Source organism: Lotus japonicus, chromosome 3 (assembly GCF_012489685.1).
Source record: "Lotus japonicus ecotype B-129 chromosome 3, LjGifu_v1.2".
Taxonomy (NCBI): Eukaryota; Viridiplantae; Streptophyta; class Magnoliopsida; order Fabales; family Fabaceae; genus Lotus; species Lotus japonicus.
The window spans coordinates 94257703-94275601 of record NC_080043.1 but is presented as its reverse complement, the minus strand read 5'-3'; the positions used below and the strand labels follow the sequence as shown (position 1 = coordinate 94275601).

Below are 17899 nucleotides of genomic sequence, written 5' to 3'. Positions count from 1 at the left end.
GTAAAAAAAAATTAAATTTCGATTGTAATTTTTACTTGGTTTCAAACGGTCACATCTCAACCAAGTGGGTTGGTGTAGTGGTTCAGCACTTCATCCTTTAAGTAAGTGGTTGGGGGTTCGAATCTCAACTCTTGCGAATAGAAAAAACTCCTTGGTCAGCCCCCTACTGCTTAGTGCGCTGACTGTGGGGCGAAGGATTAGTCTCACGGCTGTCGGCTGTAGGGATACCTTGATCAAGACAAAAAAAAACGGTCACATCTCAATCCCCGAATAATAGCTAAAGTAGAAAAAATTAGGGGACATGTGGGTTGAGTAGGGGAGATCCAGAGATCGATACCTAAAGAGTGCAATTTATCTTTCCAATATAAAAAACCTAAAGAGTGCAATTTATCTTTCCATCTGATTCCTTCCACCATTGGACACCTTTAACCATCACCTAATAGCCTACATTGTCACCGTCACCATCATTTAGTACACTCCATAACAACCGTCACCACATTTGCACACTCACAACTACCCAACGCCACCCAATACAAATACGCAACACCCATAACTTAGCCAAAATACCATGAAGCCAGCTTGTTGCACTATTCCAGTCTAGAGTTAAAGCCTTGTAGGGGGATCGATCGCCATCGAGGTCGCATTAGCTCGAAGCCTGCTTTCAATTCTGGGTACGTGGAAACTGCATCTTTGATCTCTGACAATTGTGTTTTTGCCTGTCTCTTCATCCTTTCTCTCGCGCATTTCATCGAACACCTAACAATCAACCAATTGCACAGACCCCACCATCAGCTATGGTAGTCACTGTTTATTAACCAACATTTGAAGACAAGGATTCTGGGAGCAATGACTATAGATAAACTTGCTCGATCTGTACAAGGTGATAAAGCTCTTTTTGCTTGTAACTTGTAAATTTGCATACAATTCTTGCAATGAAGAGGCTTTTAGGGTGAATTTGGATAAATAGCCTAATTAAGCGCTTATGGCAATATGCTCTTATCGCATAATTGCTTATTCATAAGCTAATTTGTGAAACTTATTGAAATAAGCTGAAAACAGGTTATGGATAAGCATAAGCTCTAATTCACAAGCTAATATGAACAACTTATGAAAATAAGCTCAAAACAGCTTATTGGTGGTCATAAGCTATTTACATAAGCTCTCCCTATAAGATCCAATGAGCTCTTCCAAATGGGGTCTCACTCTTTTTTCAAATTCCATATGTATGATTGTTATTACATTTTTCAAATTGTTAGCCTCTGTTTGTATCAGTTTTTGGCAATATAATGTCCTTAACTACTCTCGTAACTTTTAATCTCATGTGTCTGTTTTTTACTCCCTGATTAGTTCAATTACAAGCATATTTAAAATCTGGTTTCTCTTAAGTATTTTTATTCTCTTTACCTTCAATCTGTAAAAAGGGAAAATGTTTATTTATTAATTAATGTCCACTGAATTCATGTAAATGCATTCTTTTAGGGATGAAAGATCTATGTCTCATTATCAGCAAATAATTTAGTTATCCTGCTCGTGCTCCAATTTCTGCTTACAGGTCCAATCTCCCAGTTATTGGGCATATCTACAATTTCAGAGCTGTTGAGTAAACGGCACTGGTCAGGGCTCAAAACCCATCTTTGTGCGACCAAACCTGCAATAGTTCTTGACCAATTGCTAAATGCTGGAGTTGATTCAGAACTTGTTTCTAGGTTCTTTCGATGGTCTCAGAAAGAGTTCAATTTTTCATATGATCTTGAAGCAACTGGCAAAGTTTTGCATTTTCTGACAAATTCAAAAAGGTACTCTAAAGTCAGGTCATTTTTGGATAACCTTGTTAAGAAGAAGAAACATACAGTTTCTTCTGTTTTTCACTACCTTTTGTTGGGCAGTAATCGATCTTGTGCAAATGCTCTAATAATTGATATGTTGGTCCTAGCTTATGTTAGAAATTTAGAAGTGCACTCTGCTTGTGAAGCATTTAGGCGAGCTCAAGATTATGGATTTAAATTATCATTGACTTCATGCAATCCGTTGTTGAGTTCTTTGGTGAAGGAGAATAACATTGGTGAAATGGAGTTTGTGTACAAGGAGATGATAAAGAGAAGAATTCAACCTAACTTGACCACATTCAACATTTTCATTAATGGTCTTTGTAAAGCTGGTAAGTTGAATAAGGCAGAGGATGTTATTGAAGACATGAAGGCCTGGGGAATTTCCCCAAATGTAGTTACTTATAATACTCTTGTTGATGGGCATTGCAAGAAAGGTAGTGCTGGAAAAATGTACAAAGCTGATGCTATTTTGAAGGAAATGCTTGCGAATAAAGTTTGTCCAAATGAGATTACCTTTAACACTCTTATTGATGGGTTTTGTAAGGATGAGAATGTATTGGCTGCGAAGAAGGCTTTTGAAGAGATGCAAAGGCAGGGACTAAAACCTAATTTAGTTACTTATAACTCACTGATAAATGGTCTATCTAGTAATGGGAAGATAGATGAGGCTATTGCTTTTTGGGACAAGATGGTTGACTTGGGCTTGAAGCCAAATATTGTTACTTATAATGCTCTTATTAATGGGTTTTGCAAGAAGAAAATGATGAAGGAAGCAACAAAACTCTTTGATGATATAACTAAGCAAGATTTGGTTCCCAATGCAATAACATTCAATACCTTGATTGATGCGTACTGCAAGGACGGGATGATGGAGGAAGGACTGGCGCTATTTAGATCAATGCCAGATGAAGGGATTTCTCCTAATGTTTCTACATATAACTGCTTAATTGCAGGCTGGTGCAGAAGCCAGAACACAAGAGCTGCCAATGAGCTTCTCAGTGAAATGGAGAACAAGGGCTTGAAAGGTGATGTTGTAACTTACAACATCTTAGTAGATGGATGGTGCAAAAATGGTGAATCAAGAAAGGCAGAAAAACTACTTAATGAAATGCTCAATGTGGGTGTGAAACCTAATCATGTGACATATAATACTTTGATGGATGGCTATTGTGAGCAGGGAAATCTCAAGGCGGCGTTGAATGTGAGGGAACGGATGGAGAAAGATAGGAAGAGGGCAAATGTTGTGACATATAATGTGTTGATTAAAGGATTTTGTAAAACAGGGAAGCTAGAGGCCGCAAATGGCCTTCTTAATGAGATGTTGGAAAAGGGTTTGAATCCAAATCGTACTACCTATGATATTGTAAGACTGGAAATGTTGGAGAAGGGTTTTATTCCAGACATTGAAGGGCACTTGTATAATATCTCTAGCATGTCTTAACATGAACTTGATGTGCTAGATGGAATTTTTGGTATCAATGTAATTATTTGTTGTTTAGAGTTCGATCCGGCTCCTTACTAGACCTCTCGCATCGCGGGAGCTTTACTACCATTTTGTAGAGTTGTTTATTGTTGGCATTACTATCACCTGAGTAAAATGTAAATTATTTGCATATGCTGTTCTTAAGTTGAGTTTGATAATCTGGCGTTATTTAGTTTCAGGCGTGCTGAGATGAGTAGGAACAGGGCATAATACTTCAGCTTTTCGGTAGTTTATTTATTTAAAAAATTCCCAAAATTGTAATCTAAGTTAATAGCCTGAAGGAATATCTTTTCTTGAGTTTCTTCGATGCATTCTTTTAATCATAAAAAATCCGTTAGAGCACATAATAAAAAGTTAGGATTGGTATTTCATCTCCATGAAGCTAGCTCATGAATCCAAGGAAAAGTACTCTAACTTGTAATTTGAAAATATTCATCCGTGAGATGGTTATCATTAGAAGCTTTTCACAATTATCCACTAAAAAATGAAAAACTAACTTAGTAATTTTTTTTTGAATGGTGCTATTCAACATGAATAATAAGCCACACAAACCATATGAATAACTATTGGATTGAATAACTATAGTAAGAATAAGAAAAGAATTGCACAAAAGCAAATGCAGATTGCAATTGGTGTTTAGAAACAGAAAAGAACCACTATCAGTAGCTTGTTCGTATTACTCTTCAATTCATTTGGATCTAGTGGTTCTGGTTATGATTTATGAATTATAGATAATAGATTGCTTTGAAAGCAAGATAAAAAATAAATAGCCGAGATGGTAGAATTGGGAAGGAAGATGAGAATCAATTGTTACCTAACAATGATTATATTGGCAAAATTAGGCTTCTATTTTTCTCATCTATTTTATTTTCTTTCTTGTATTCAAATGAAGCCATCACAAAATAAAAGAGAAACGGATAATATTTCTCTCAGCTCCCCACATGGTTATTCTCTCTTCTATTTCTTGAGCCATCACAAAAACATGAGAAAGAAATATTTTCTCACGTGAATCCAATGTCGCTTATATGAGTGGTAATATCAATGTTTATCTGTTATCTCCACTGGAGCAGAGAATTCTCATGCGAGTGCCACTTTTTTTCCCCTTCCATTCATGGTTTTTTCATCCCCCAAACACCAGCATCAATAACTAATACAAAGATTTTTTTGCCATTCTTCATCATATAATGGAATGTGACAAGAAAAAACTTCCAGACAAGAGAAATGAAACACCTGTAATTCTATTCTTCTATTATATTATTGCCAGATAGAAAACAATATCCTTGCATTTGCATATAAACAATTAATGCATTTTTAAGCTGAAATAAAATTTGGGCTCTCACATCACAAAGCCAAAAATCATGTGCCGCCGGTAGATGTTTTCCTCCATCAGCAGTAGTCATGGATATACAAATACTATGCTAGTGGATAAAAGAAAAATTATTCTGATTAAAACCTACAGCAAAACCTGCCAGCCCAAGATTATTTGCAGCAGAATACCATGCTATGGATTGAAGAGATTTGAACCCCCAATGTTGACAGCTATTAGTAATGCTATGCCAGTAATCACAGCAAGCCATATTAAGGCTGACCCTGCAATTGAAAGTTTTGATTGTTATCATGAACATTAGAGATTTCATAAATCTTATAAACCTTCAGATAATACATATACTAGGTGAAAATAGAGATTATAAAAACATGGTACCTCCAGAACCTTTGGAATTATCAGAACTGGAAGGAATTGGTTCAGCATTCACAACAGGAGAATTTGATACGTTGGAGAGTTTGGACCCTATATTTGAGCCATTATCCACAGCTTTGGTAAACCCTGCTTCAGATGCTACTATCCCTTGGAATTCTTCACTAACAATCAATGCTGCCAAAACATCCATAAATGATTCTTTGTCTGCTTCGTATGTAGGGTCCCTAACACCCTTCTTATTACTGAGACTTTCTTCTTCTGAATCAGACAACTCGTCATCTGACACATCAAGATCAATGGAATCCAACTCAGTCTTGTCATCTTCCTCATCCTCCACGTATGCTTTATATGTTAGCCGGAGTAATATCTCCCCAGAGGAGCCCTTTCCTAAAAAACCCCAACCTCCTTGTAAAACTACAATTCTATCTGTTGGTACAGTGTCTTTAAGAGATCCCAAATCAACCTGAAAACATTTTCAATTAAGAAACATACACACAGGAAAAAATACAAAATTAACTATGAAATCCATATACTTACAATTTTTATTCAACTACTAACACATTATGATGGACACAAAATTGGTACAACATTAAAGGAACAACAGAAATGACACTAGGGAAAAGAATAGATTAGATTGTAGCACACATGTCCAACTTTGATTCAAGGGATTGGGAAGATAAAATTTACTTCGCAACCACTTATCTATTGACATCACAATAAATATGTTAACAGATACCATTCAGAATACTCAGATTTCCTGTGTTTTGTGTCAGAAGAGTAGTATTTTGGGGAACTATACTATATGAATAGCAACAGTAAATATGGTGGCTACAAAGCCGAGCAACATTGAAGATGGAGGACAGACACATGTCTATTCTCTCTGTCAACTCAAGTTTTTTTAATTTGGAACCAAAAATATCTATCCAACAATAAGGGAACTCTGCTCCTCGGAGCAGAGAAAATCCTCTGGAAATCAGAGGCTCAATAGCAAAAGGATAACAATAAAGAAAGATACCCGGAGACTACAACAAGCAATCTCCACCCAAGCCAATGGTCATCGACTTTAGCTCTACTATCCTCCCCTTCCCAAGACCCTCTATACCCTCCCCAAAAGCATTCAACTTTCTACCTGCCAGGAACCTCTCTGTTCACAAACTGTCAACTGTAAATTCTGTTATATTCCAGGTTTAGTAAACATATCTCATAGCCTCCTTCTTCATAGTCCTAGTCCGCCCCTTTTTTCTCCTAGTACAAAAAGTTTCAGAGCCTGACATTTCTAAGAAAGCACATGCCACTGGAGAGGTTACAATTCTTTCTGTGACGAAGTACAGTAGAAAATTCGAAGAAAACCATCCCAAATACACACATTCCCGACATACGCCAAAACATTCAGTATACATGCTGAAGGAGAAGCCAGTCCAAGCGGCAAATATTATAAAGGGAAACCATAAACAAAATCCTTCAATAAGATTAAAAATTTAACCGCTGAACCATTAAAAAAAGCGCCAATCCCATCTATAGGTAATCTCACTCATACAATCCAAATCACAAATTCCCATGAGGTCTAATCAGCTTAACCCTATTCAACACATGAAAATCAACCTACACCAGCCTACATCAAACTCCACCAGCAAATGACAAAACTGCTGCTGATTAACAGCCAGCATCATACCAGAAATATAATTAACATCCAGAAAGCCAGTCAATCAAAAGCAAGTTAATACAAGAGAAGAAAGAACGGGAAAATCCGGTAAGCACATCTTTGTTCAAGACAAGTACTCCAGGTGCATCAAGATGACTTGGACAACATACTTGAAACATGACTGGTAATGAAAAAATATTAGAGAAGGCGACAACAAAAAGACATTACTAATATTTGAATGTTAACAATCAGCGTTATTGACAGAAAGGTATAACAGAAGCTAGGTAGCAAAGCCAGACCCCCTTAAAAAAGTGAACCACATATACGCACAGTACACTGTGAAAGAAGTTTAAAACTAAGTAGAAAATTTGCGAAATAAAGCGCCACTAAAATAATTTTGGCATTGGATACTTCATACCTCTCCCGTACCAATAGTCAAGTCTGCAAATCCCAGTGCGTCCTTTACTTGGATACTCAACTTCTGCTTTCTAGGGTTGCTAACAAGCATATGAAAATCCTGTAGAGCAAGAACACATGAGCTCAATGAAAAATATAGACACAACATAAACAAAGACAAATCATGAAATCCAAAAACAATACCTGATTCCAAATTGGCATTCCAGGGGGCCCAATGACAGTAGTTTGACTGTTCTTTTTACTGCGTATAATTTGATCTCCAAGGCTAAGAATGACATAAGGATCTGTCTTGCCTGAAAGAACAGCAAGACAAAAATTAATTGTGGTGGATAAGAGAGCATATATACTGCACACCATTTTAAAACTAAATTTTGTTGTAACGGAAACTGGTATGAAAAGAAAACACAACTAAGAGAAAAAGGAGTACACACACTTGATGTCTACCGAATGCTGCACAAAGGGGGGGGGGGGGAGAGAGAGAGAGAGAGAGAGAGAGAGAGAGAGAGAGATTAAGTACTAAAAGTACCAAAGGATACTAATTACTACATATGAATGAAGAAAAGTCTAAACCCAGTGAAATGCTACATTTATTTTAAAAATCTCATCACAAATGTCATTGACAAACAATGTCATGCTGGAAAGGTCATTGACTTTCCTCATTTGCCAATTTAAAATAAAAACTAAGATTCAGGAAGGCCTAAATTATGTATGATTTACAGATCTACAAACACGAGCACCGAGGTAACATTTCACTTCAAAATTTACTTCATTATTATTGATATTTCTATTTTGCATCTTCTATGATGAAAGAGAGTGAGCCTTAGCGCAACGGTGAGGTTATCGTCATGTGACTTTGCGGTCACATGTTCGATTCGTGGAATCAGCCTCTTGCAATAATGCAAGGTAAGGCTGTCTTGCATTATTATTAATATTTCTATTTTGCATCTTCTATGAAGGAGGGCGAGCCCCTTTCCGGACCTAGCATCTTCTATGATGCAAGGTAAGACTGCTTACATTAGATCCACAAAGTGGGTTCGCCCCCTCCCTGGACCTCGTCCACAGTGGAAACTTTTTAGCACCAGATTTGCCCTTTGTCCTTTTGCATCTCCTAGGATGAGAACAAACTACTTTAGGTGGCATCTGTTTTAAGCAGGCAACTATACCACAATTTCCCCCTTTTTTCGTTTCCTCCACCTCTCCTATAGAGAAGATTCATCACTCATCATATAAAAAGGACAAACAGACAGTTCACCGATACAATTTATTAAAAAAGAAATACAAGAAATAGAGTTATACCATAGAAGAGATAAGGAAGCTTTCGAGCATCAACAAGAGTAACAGATAGTTCACCGACACAATCCTTGCTTCCTTCAGGCATTTCTCCAGATTTAATAATATTAGGAACAGGACCAACAGCTTTTCCCTTCTGGAAATCCAAAACAATTTTATTTGGCCGCACAAATAGTTTAGGCAAGTCTACTGTGAGAAGTTTGGTCAAAAACCTACAGAGAAAAGCCAGAATAATTGCATCAAAACTAGTAAGTAGTGATATTAAAAGAAAAGAAAAAATTCACAAACAATCTTTGGATAATAAATCCATAAAGATGAAGAGAACTTGGAATATATTTATTTCAGAAGGCATTGAATGTTTTAATGAAATAACCTCATTGGCATTGTTCTTTTGGGAAAAAATATTAATAAAGAGATACCAAGGAGAGGGATCATACTTAAAAAATGTGAAACCATTTACTAATAACTAAAAACTTTTAATCAGGAGAGCTTAAGGCTTCTGAAGCACATTTAATTGATGTCATTAGTAACATCACCATCAGATGCATGCCTGATACTCCATATATCACTTTTAAAATGGATTAAAATAAATGTACTCATACAGCTTCAAAAGCATAGTAGAAATGAACTCATAGCAGTAAAAAGATACATGGAACTTACATCGAGAGTACTGGAATTGCTGGTCATGCCCAACGATGCACAAAAGAAAAAAAAAGAACATAGATGTCAGCAACAATATAAGAAGAAAATAAAATAGATGTCAGCAACAATATATTAGATATTTTTTAAAAAAATATGTAGTTGATATTCAAGGAGATAATATGTTGCCTTTGACATATCTGAAACAGTAGAAGGAACTTCACGACGTTATACGAAAATTGAAATTTTAGCGGGGAAATCACACTATATTAGATATAAAACAATTGATGAGTAAACATAATACATTAAGCTTTTAGGAGTGCTGGTTCTTCACGCGGTATAAGAGCGCTAGAATCAATTAATCAAGAGTTTGATCCTTTTGCTATCATTATTGTAAAAAAAAAAATCAGCACAAGGTAGATAGGCGCATGCAAACTAAAGGACTCTTGCAAGAGATAAAGCCATTCTAGACCCTTCACCTAACATCTGAAGTTTTTGGATTATACGGTTCTTAACACACTGTAAGTTAGTTGTGAAAATGGAGGATCCAGGATTTATTAGTTAAATTGATTGCTAAGGCTTCCCTAATCAAACAAGTATTTATAAGAATTTAAAATAACCATACTAACCAATATAAAACTCTCTTCATCACCAACAATCATTTGTGAGGCCATTGTCAAAAGATACCTCGAGAATTGGTACAAAATTAATACACTATTACAATAATGCTATTCTTTATCTAACAGTTCTAAGAAGTAAGATGATAATCACTTGTTTTTGTGTAAGCTAGCGGCTTTTACTACAGAGCAGATTATCAGTTTGTGTCAAGGAGGTTTGGTCCATATTCACACGACATTTTGTTTGTGCAATCAAAGTTCCCAAAAAATGCGTTTTTAGTTGAATTGCTCGCAGAAGCATTTGAATCCAAGTAAAGATTAAGGATATAACTAGTTAGATTAAGAAAATTATGACATACATACCCATTAGATTAAATAAACGGAATGGAGACAGTTCAAACTTGATCTTTGGAAGGGAAACAAAAGCCCATGAAGCAGCTCCAACCCAAGGTGCTGTTGGTATTAGTCGTAATTTCACCCAAAGTTCTCCATCAATGTCAAAATCTCGAACACCAACAGGCACAACAATTGGAATAATGCCAAATTTCAGAGAAAGCATTAACAGCATACGAGCACCACCAGTATACCTAAGGCCTATCTGGTACCTAGAATAGATAAAACAAAGAGAAATTAATTGGTTATATTAAGAATATGGTAACAAAAACCTTAAAACACTCACAAGTAACTTAAGTCCAAACTTGTCCACACTACATAAGATATGGTGACTAAAAACGTTACCGAAACAGCAATTCAAATTCAATAGAAACATAATAAGCTAAAAGATCAATTTCAATATTTGATAGCCAACATATAATTTAACTTGAGCTATTACCAACCAAAGCACACAACAAATCACATGACAACAAAAACATACTGCAAATCATTCACCCGGCGAGAAGTCCTGCGCTCGACATTCCTAACAGACAAGGGTTCATCCCCCAATGAGAATTGCTTAATCTCAACCCTCTCCACATAATCAGGCTTCTTCAAGTCATCAATAACAGGCTGAAGCAACCCAATGATCCAATTCTCAAGCCCACCTCTATAAACCTTCCAGAGCTTCCCCAGCACCATGTTGACCCATTCCACAGACTCCTTCCTCTGCAAATCCTTCTCCAAAAACAAAGAGAAGCTAGTAGGCACCTGAGGCCACACACCACGCAAACTATCCTCACTGTTAACCTTGTTCCTCCTTGAAGTCCAGAGCTTATCAAACACAACCCCAACAAAGAAAAAGAACACAAACAAACCAACCACGTTGCGGTTAATCGGAGGCGATGGAATCGGGTGAATCACCCCCAATTGAGTTCTGAGCTTATCCACAAGCGGGTCTTCTTGGAATCTAGTAGTGAAATTGGAACCCAATTGAACTGGCGATTCCTGCAACTCCTCGCTGGTATCATCACCGCGTTCACCTTCAAATTCATTGGGAATCCGGTTCAGAACGACCCTTCTCGCGAATTCGGCGTTCAAATTCCGGTTGGAAAGGGCACAGAAGGTGAGGGTTGGTTTTCTTCGGAATTTGCTGCGATACCCAGAATTTGAAATTGAAATGAAGCGGTTTCTTCTCCTTCTGGAGATTGGGAATGCGGCGAAAGCGTTCACTACTTCATGAGTGATGGTGGTGTTGTTGCAGGGGCAGAAAATGTGAGAGAATTGGAAGTGGAAGGTGGAAGAAGATTGTTGAAGAATCATCTAGAGTGAGATGATGCACAGTGGAAGATTGTTGCAATAGCATTATTGAATTGGAACATGAATAATAATGGTGATGAATTATGATGGTTGTTCGTTCCAGGTTTGGGTGTTGGAGAAGAATGGTTATGGAAATGGAAGTGAAGAAAAGTGCATGAAAGGGAGAGAGGAAAAGCGTTGAACGGAATTGGAAGCTAGATTTATGGCCTCAGAATCACGACTACGTGGATAATCAACAAAATATGGAGCTGGAGTTTCATTCATGATCGACATCCCATTTCTGAGGGTTTTCTGAGGAGTAAATATGATAATGTTACTTAAGGGGTTTTGGATCACATGATGAATGTTGATTGAGATAGTTAAAAGTAGTTGTTTAAACTTATGAGATCGAAAATTTGATCATTTAGACAAACACTTTTGAAGAGATTTTTGGTTTTTAACATACTCGGGTTGAATATAAATGCCAGAAGATATCTGTGATTAAACACAAAATAAATGTTTCGGAATATTCATATGTTGATTTAGTAGTAGTAGTAGTAGTCAAGTAAAATCCAGGTTAAGTTAAGGCTAAGGACACAAGTTTAAACTCTGATAATATTATTTGCGAGAAGAAACTACTTTAATTTCTAAAATGGATTCACATTCATCAAAGTCAATAAGGGATTAATTTATTGACATTAGTTGCTATTTTTTTTTAGCACATGTATGTTAGTTTGCTACTAGTTGGTTGGGTTAAATTAATTTTGGTATCAAAAAATTGAGAAAATATAGGTATATTTTGAGGATCTTACACTTAACTAATTTTTCTAAAAAAATAATAATATTTTACTTCTGTTAAATGTAATAGAAAAAGTCGGTGTAAATTACAAAACATGTCAAGTGACATGTATGGTCACTCTAACATTCCATCGACCACATGAAAATTTGTTATCTATATAGGAGTAATTGGTTAATTGGAGTAGTTATTTTCATTAATCTATTAAATCATTTTATGTTGATAATTTTGACCAGAATGTTTTTTAGTGTATTTCTTCCTCGTTTTTATATTTTAATCCTTTTTAGGTTTTTGCTTAACACTATTATGTTTTTTTTTCTGTTGTTTTGCATTACGCACGTGGGTCGGAAGGTCGGAGCAAACACGGTTCACTGGAGAGACTATTCCTCTTATTCTTTGTAGTCAATTGACTGATTTCATCATTTTCAATTTTTCATGCCTCTTTTTCGATGACTTTTTCTTTTTCTTCTACAAATAATTTTGAGTATGAAAAACGTGATCACTTTCACCTTTCAAGATTTATCAACTCTTATGTACCTACCATACAGATAGATTTACGTAAACTTCATGAATTCAACTTTCAATTGTAATTATTTTCAATTGCATGTAGAACTAGAAGACTTGCATCTATAAATGCACTGTCTTTCTAGCTGTAAGGGGGGGTACTTTGTTTCATTGTGTTAGGGTATATGCTTCATCTACCTAGAAAAATGAAGATTGTTGGCCACATGCCAAATGGTAATCTATCACTTGATGTAAAATATTAAACATGTATTGATTAGATTAAAGTTTGAATCATGCGATAGAGTTTATAATAGAAATCGTCTCCAGTAGTGTCTCTTTCTCCGATAAAATCTTAACCGTTCATTTATTTTGAATGACTAAGATTATTTCATGATTAATAAATGTATTTTGATTGTTACTAGAGAGGGATGCATAGAACATTCATCCGCAGAGGATCCAAATTCATGAAGTTCGATGGTACGAGAACATCAAACTTTCATGTGACTGAAATAATTGATTATTAGGTATAGCTTGGTCTCCTCTTCCTCTCAAACACACTCACTAATGTAAACTGTTATAGTGTTATTTCAAATGCTCAACAGAGAAATTCGTTAGCTCGTGTCCACAATGTTTTTGTTCATGTGATCAAGAACTTCTATAGAACTGAAAGAGCAACCAGAATAAGTCTATGATCACTATAATCCTTTGTTTTATTAGATTCAAGCTATTAGTCAGTTTGTTATTTTTACATGTTGATGAATCCCGATAACTTCAAGTTGGTGAATCAAATTGAAATTCCGAGAACCACAAACAATGTAAAAACTCAAATTTTGCTTATGAATATTTGACTAAAGAAATTGTTCTTGTCATTCCTATGGAGGTCTCATGCTCTAATGGTGCCAAAACTGATGGTTTGCAGCGGATATTATTTTCTGGTTGTTGCAATATTTTTTTTACTGAGTTACTTTTTTATTTATTTTGTAACAATTGCAATTTAAGAATTCTTGGCTACTTTACAATCATAGTTACTTATTTTGTAACCATTGCAATTTAAGAATTATTGGCTACTTTACGATCATTGACATCAGTTCATCTGTGTTTGCTGTGAAACTGTTTTCTGGTGTCCAGAAATGTTAAAGTTGGTAACCTATGAATTGAAAACCTCATTTGTGTTTTGACAATTGGCGCTCTTCTCCTCATTAGTTTTTGGGTACACATGATGAAAGATGGTGATTTCAACTAAACATTTATATCAATGTGCTAATCACAAAACTGACACATTCACAAGTTAATTTGAAAATCTTAATAAAGCAAGTTCCAAATAGTTTAGAGGTAGCATAAGTGCTTATTTCTAAGCTAATTTAAGCAGCTTATAAAAATAATATCAAAACAACTTATAAGTATGTCATAAATTATTTTCAAAACTATATTGTATATTATTCTTACAAGGGTTATGCATGTTTACTAATAAATATAAAGCCAGAACTTTGTAAGAACATCTGGCGAAACACTTGCAGAAACATTTATATAAGACAAGCTCAAATAAATCATTCCAAACATACATTAGTCCAAACTCAAATCTCTTGCACAATACTGGTAGTTTAATAATGCCTGCTTTCTAGTTGAACAAAATAGCTACCTCTCATTCAAGTTACACTACGGGTCTATACTAGTTTAAATGGAAAACTCAGTTCATATTTCCGAGGGCTAAGATTATTTGAGGCTCTGGGAATGCAAGTTCTGTACGTGCAATAGCCTCGTGTATGTTCGGCTAAGCTGTTGAATTTCAAGGACTAGAGAAATTTCTTGATTCTACAAAGCCATTTCAGTCTCAACCAGTAACAATCAACGTGTTAGGTGTGTTAGGTCCACATAACTCGTGAAAGACATTTAGAAAATCCAAAACATAATCAGCAACTAAGGACTAAGCCAGAGATCCGAAAATTCAAATGCAAAATGATAAAATTCAGAAACAACATGCAACAAATTCTACCATCAGACGAACCAAATTCAAAATCAGTCTACTGGTTGATCAACTTCTGCATATGCAGTTTCAAGGTGTGCTTGCTCCGCTTCCTGCACCTCCTTCTCAGTCTTCCTGCCTTTCTTTGATTTGTAGTACACACTCATGAAGGTTCCAATAGCTCCATACTTCCTCCTAGCATGCTCATATAGACCTGCATCAAACATTCTCCAGAAGCTTTTCTCGGACAGCTCAGACACAGCATACTGTGGCTGGAAACCGTGATTTTCAATCAACCAGTCCTCCATCTTACGCACTGCTTCTGCGCCATCAAATACCTCACCCCTTAAAACAGGACCTGGTGCATAGTAAACTCCAACATCTGTGTACATTTGAGCAGTTTGTGTGTCTCCTTGCCTGCGATGCAGTTCAAAGCCTGGTTCTGGGTAAATCATGGTCTTGACTGGCAGCTTGAACAACTTGTGTGGGCATAGCCAAAGGGGGTATACCTAATATATTTACAGTCACTAATAAGAAACAAAATGCAGGCCAGCACCAACTGAATTATATATGAAAACTGGATCCCTGAGAGAACTTACTGATGTATCAGCTTGAATTGAAATAAATAATAGCATAATTTTTATGAAATTAGCACTACTTATCAGACAATAAGTAACACCAGAAACTTGGGAAAGCAGAAAACTCAATAACTTCTAAAAAGGTAAAACTCCTTCACGAGTTAAAAAAGACCATGGGACCAGTAACTTTATGATAGATCATAATGGAAAATGAAAATGGGCTTTAACTGCAAAACAGCCGTGAGAGCTTAGCCCTAGCATGAGCTTTTTGCACGTATGAAACTAGAATTTTAAGTTTTAAATGACTTACCCTTGAACAAATAATGTTTGAAAAAAAACATTTAAAGTGTTATTAAGGTTAATAAAAGGAAAAAAGTACCTCCATCTCACGGTGAACCCATTCCATCGCATCTCCCACCTTGTACAAAGGAACAAGCATGTCCTGGATGACATGCATATCATGGTAATAGTTTCTTATAGCTTCGCCCTGAGTTGCCTTGAGCAGAGAAACCTTGGGTGGCATCAACCAGCCAAACAGATACCTAAACCAAAATTGATCACCAAATGGAAGGATAAGCTTTCCCTCCCAATACAAACACCTTGTGTGCCTGTGGTAATATTCTCTGGTAGGAATGTATTCTACAAACAATCCTTTCTTCAGTGCTGACTGTGCATGTTGATAGAACCAGGGTTTGAACCACCACCCCACACTGTTAATCTTATTCCCCTTCTTCTTGGCCTCCTCTTTTGAAGCATATCTCCCTGTCATCATCACAGCTTCTGTTGGTGTATAAACCATTCCTTCAACAAAGTCTGGAACCTTCTCTTCATTATCCTGGTCTCCATCTCTGGGACAGAAAGAATCAGTATATGCCTGTGCAATCTCTTGCAGGTTACCAACAACAGGTTGATAAGTCAACTTCATGTACTCCTTAATGGGTATAAGCTTGATCTCAGCAGCAACAAGAAACCCAAGAGTTCCCTGAGACCAAGGAATAGCATGAAATAGATCAGAGTACTCATTCTCCTTGGTGGCTCTAACAAGGGAACCATCTGCTAGAACAACTTCAAAGGCCACAACGGTATCAGCAAACAGGCCATATAAGTGGGAGCTTCCTTCGATCCCATAGCCGTTAATGAGGCCACCAACAGTAAGATCGTCCAGCTCCGCAACCACAGCGAGGGCAAGATTCATCGGCACAGTCACCCTGGTGATCTGCCCCATGTTAACAAGAGGCTCAACCCTAGCAATCATCCGTTCCTGGTCGATCTCAAGTATGTTACGGAAAGCAGACAGATCAACTTCAAAATGGCGAGCCCTCTTGTAGTCCACATTCCGCATCCCAACCGCAATCCAGGGCTTACGAGCCGTGCAGACAAGACCATCCTTGGACGGATTCCTCTGTTTGAGACGCTTGACAACCTTCTTGACATTCTCATCATGCTCCTTCTGGCGCGTCTTAAAGGACTTCCACTCAGATTTCATATCCCCAAGGTATATGAGGAAGTAAATGGTGAAGGAAATGGGAAGAACCACAAAAATGACAAGGATCCATCTAAACTTGACAAAATAGTCCACCCAAACCTTCTTCCTCTTGGGGCGCAGCGGAGCCTCAAGATCCGACATTGCTAAGGTTTCCTACTGCAAGATAGAAAATAAAAAGGTGTTCAGAACTCCTTTGAAATTGTACAAACTATAACTCTTCACAGTGAGCTGGATACACACACAAAAACCATAGAAACAAAAATTCAACAGAAATTCCTCAGCAAAACCAAAGAAACACAAGTTGAACACAAATTTCTCAGTATCAAGAGCTAGGATTACTATCACTACACAAAATTATGAATATATCTAGGTTACAAAATGTCAGATCAGAGATTGCTTATCAAAATTTCAAATCAGAAGTAAGGTCAATCTGCATGCATTTGCACAGAACAGCTAATAATCCGAAACTTTCATGAAAATCTAGCAGCGATTAACGAAGATCTGAGAAATTAACTAGTAGTTTATCAGAATAATCAGCAATTAATGATAATTCGTTTTTTCGAATGACATGTATGAGAAACCGTTGAGAAATTGAAGGTAAAACTAGAGAGGAAACGATACAGAGAAACAGATCGAAAGCGTGAAATGCAGAATTTGAGCTCAGTAGAAGAAGAGAAACAGAGAGAGAGAGAGAGAGAGAGTACCTGACCTGAGGTTTGAGAGTGGGAGAGTGAGCATTGCACTCTCTCTCACAGTGAGGTTGGGGTTTTAATTGAAGTCACTACAGCGAAGCAATGCGATACAACTCGAATACCCTTTTGTCCGTTTCTAAATTTTTGCTAATACAAAATAAATATGTTCAAAAACTATTTATGTGTGTTTATAGTATTTTTTAGATAATAAACTTTAGGTATTGACTGGTGTAGGTAGTAGGGATCCATCCTTATATACCATTGAAATATGTACATAAATTATAATTACTCAAACAAATTTAAAAGTTTAATTTCTATATTACATTTCAACAATTAGATTATAAAAATGTGGGAAAATCAGTTTTTTTATTTATTTAATTTAATTAGTTAATGTAGCACCTTCTAAAAATCTGATTGATGAGCAGTGTGTACGAAGAAATATTTAATAGAAGAGGTTCACTCACATAATATGACTTTAGAGTTTCGAGATGATTAATCTCATGAATGTCGATCATTCATGAGGTATGATACCTCATGTCACTAACTTAATATGATCCAAGAGATTTAAGATGATTAGTGTCACGATTGATTGT

At 36.4% G+C, this 17899-nt stretch overlaps 3 protein-coding genes across 6 annotated transcripts; 1 reads left to right on the top strand and 2 right to left on the bottom strand.

Moving 5' to 3' along the window:
• Window positions 1–393: 393 nt before the first annotated feature.
• Window positions 394–3442, top strand: LOC130747652 (pentatricopeptide repeat-containing protein At1g09820). 2 transcript variants are annotated; one of them, XM_057600646.1, is made up of 3 exons: window positions 394–671; window positions 793–880; window positions 1553–3442. In XM_057600646.1, exons 2-3 carry the CDS (start codon window positions 847–849, stop codon window positions 3268–3270), a joined length of 1752 nt encoding a protein of 583 aa, XP_057456629.1. In that variant the 5' UTR covers window positions 394–671; window positions 793–846; the 3' UTR covers window positions 3271–3442. The 2 variants fall into 2 exon arrangements, with proteins under 2 accessions (XP_057456629.1, XP_057456628.1); XM_057600645.1 differs by having other exon boundaries at window positions 780–880.
• A 1092-nt stretch (window positions 3443–4534) lies between these two features.
• Window positions 4535–11595, bottom strand: LOC130747651 (uncharacterized). 2 transcript variants are annotated; one of them, XM_057600644.1, is made up of 8 exons: window positions 10491–11595; window positions 9980–10221; window positions 9021–9039; window positions 8367–8572; window positions 7254–7363; window positions 7072–7170; window positions 5024–5474; window positions 4535–4902 (listed from the first exon to the last, which is right to left on the bottom strand). In XM_057600644.1, the coding sequence occupies exons 1-8, from the start codon at window positions 11309–11311 to the stop codon at window positions 4814–4816; spliced, it is 2037 nt and encodes a 678-aa protein (XP_057456627.1). In that variant the 5' UTR covers window positions 11312–11595; the 3' UTR covers window positions 4535–4813. The 2 variants fall into 2 exon arrangements, with proteins under 2 accessions (XP_057456627.1, XP_057456626.1); XM_057600643.1 differs by having other exon boundaries at window positions 5015–5474; window positions 10491–11592.
• A 2771-nt stretch (window positions 11596–14366) lies between these two features.
• Window positions 14367–17467, bottom strand: LOC130747650 (delta(24)-sterol reductase). 2 transcript variants are annotated; one of them, XM_057600640.1, is made up of 3 exons: window positions 17319–17467; window positions 15508–16770; window positions 14367–15059 (listed from the first exon to the last, which is right to left on the bottom strand). In XM_057600640.1, exons 2-3 carry the CDS (start codon window positions 16753–16755, stop codon window positions 14604–14606), a joined length of 1704 nt encoding a protein of 567 aa, XP_057456623.1. In that variant the 5' UTR covers window positions 16756–16770; window positions 17319–17467; the 3' UTR covers window positions 14367–14603. The 2 variants fall into 2 exon arrangements, with proteins under 2 accessions (XP_057456623.1, XP_057456624.1); XM_057600641.1 differs by having other exon boundaries at window positions 17324–17466.
• Between the last annotated feature and the right edge of the window lie 432 nt (window positions 17468–17899).

Bases quoted from the DNA above. Each gene is read 5' to 3' on its own strand.
- LOC130747651 (XM_057600643.1), bottom strand. From the start codon at position 11,311: ATGATTCTTCAACAATCTTCTTCCACCTTCCACTTCCAATTCTCTCAC. The intron at 5,475-7,071 runs GTATGAAGTATC...AAATGTTTTCAG, and splicing joins TGACTATTGGTACGGGAGAG to GTTGATTTGGGATCTCTTAA. The intron at 4,903-5,014 runs GTACCATGTTTT...TTTCAATTGCAG, and splicing joins TAATTCCAAAGGTTCTGGAG to GGTCAGCCTTAATATGGCTT.
- LOC130747650 (XM_057600640.1), bottom strand. From the start codon at position 16,755: ATGTCGGATCTTGAGGCTCCGCTGCGCCCCAAGAGGAAGAAGGTTTGG. The intron at 15,060-15,507 runs GTACTTTTTTCC...TAAATATATTAG, and splicing joins GGGTTCACCGTGAGATGGAG to GTATACCCCCTTTGGCTATG.
- LOC130747652 (XM_057600646.1), top strand. From the start codon at position 847: ATGACTATAGATAAACTTGCTCGATCTGTACAAG. The intron at 881-1,552 runs GTGATAAAGCTC...TTCTGCTTACAG, and splicing joins ACTTGCTCGATCTGTACAAG to GTCCAATCTCCCAGTTATTG.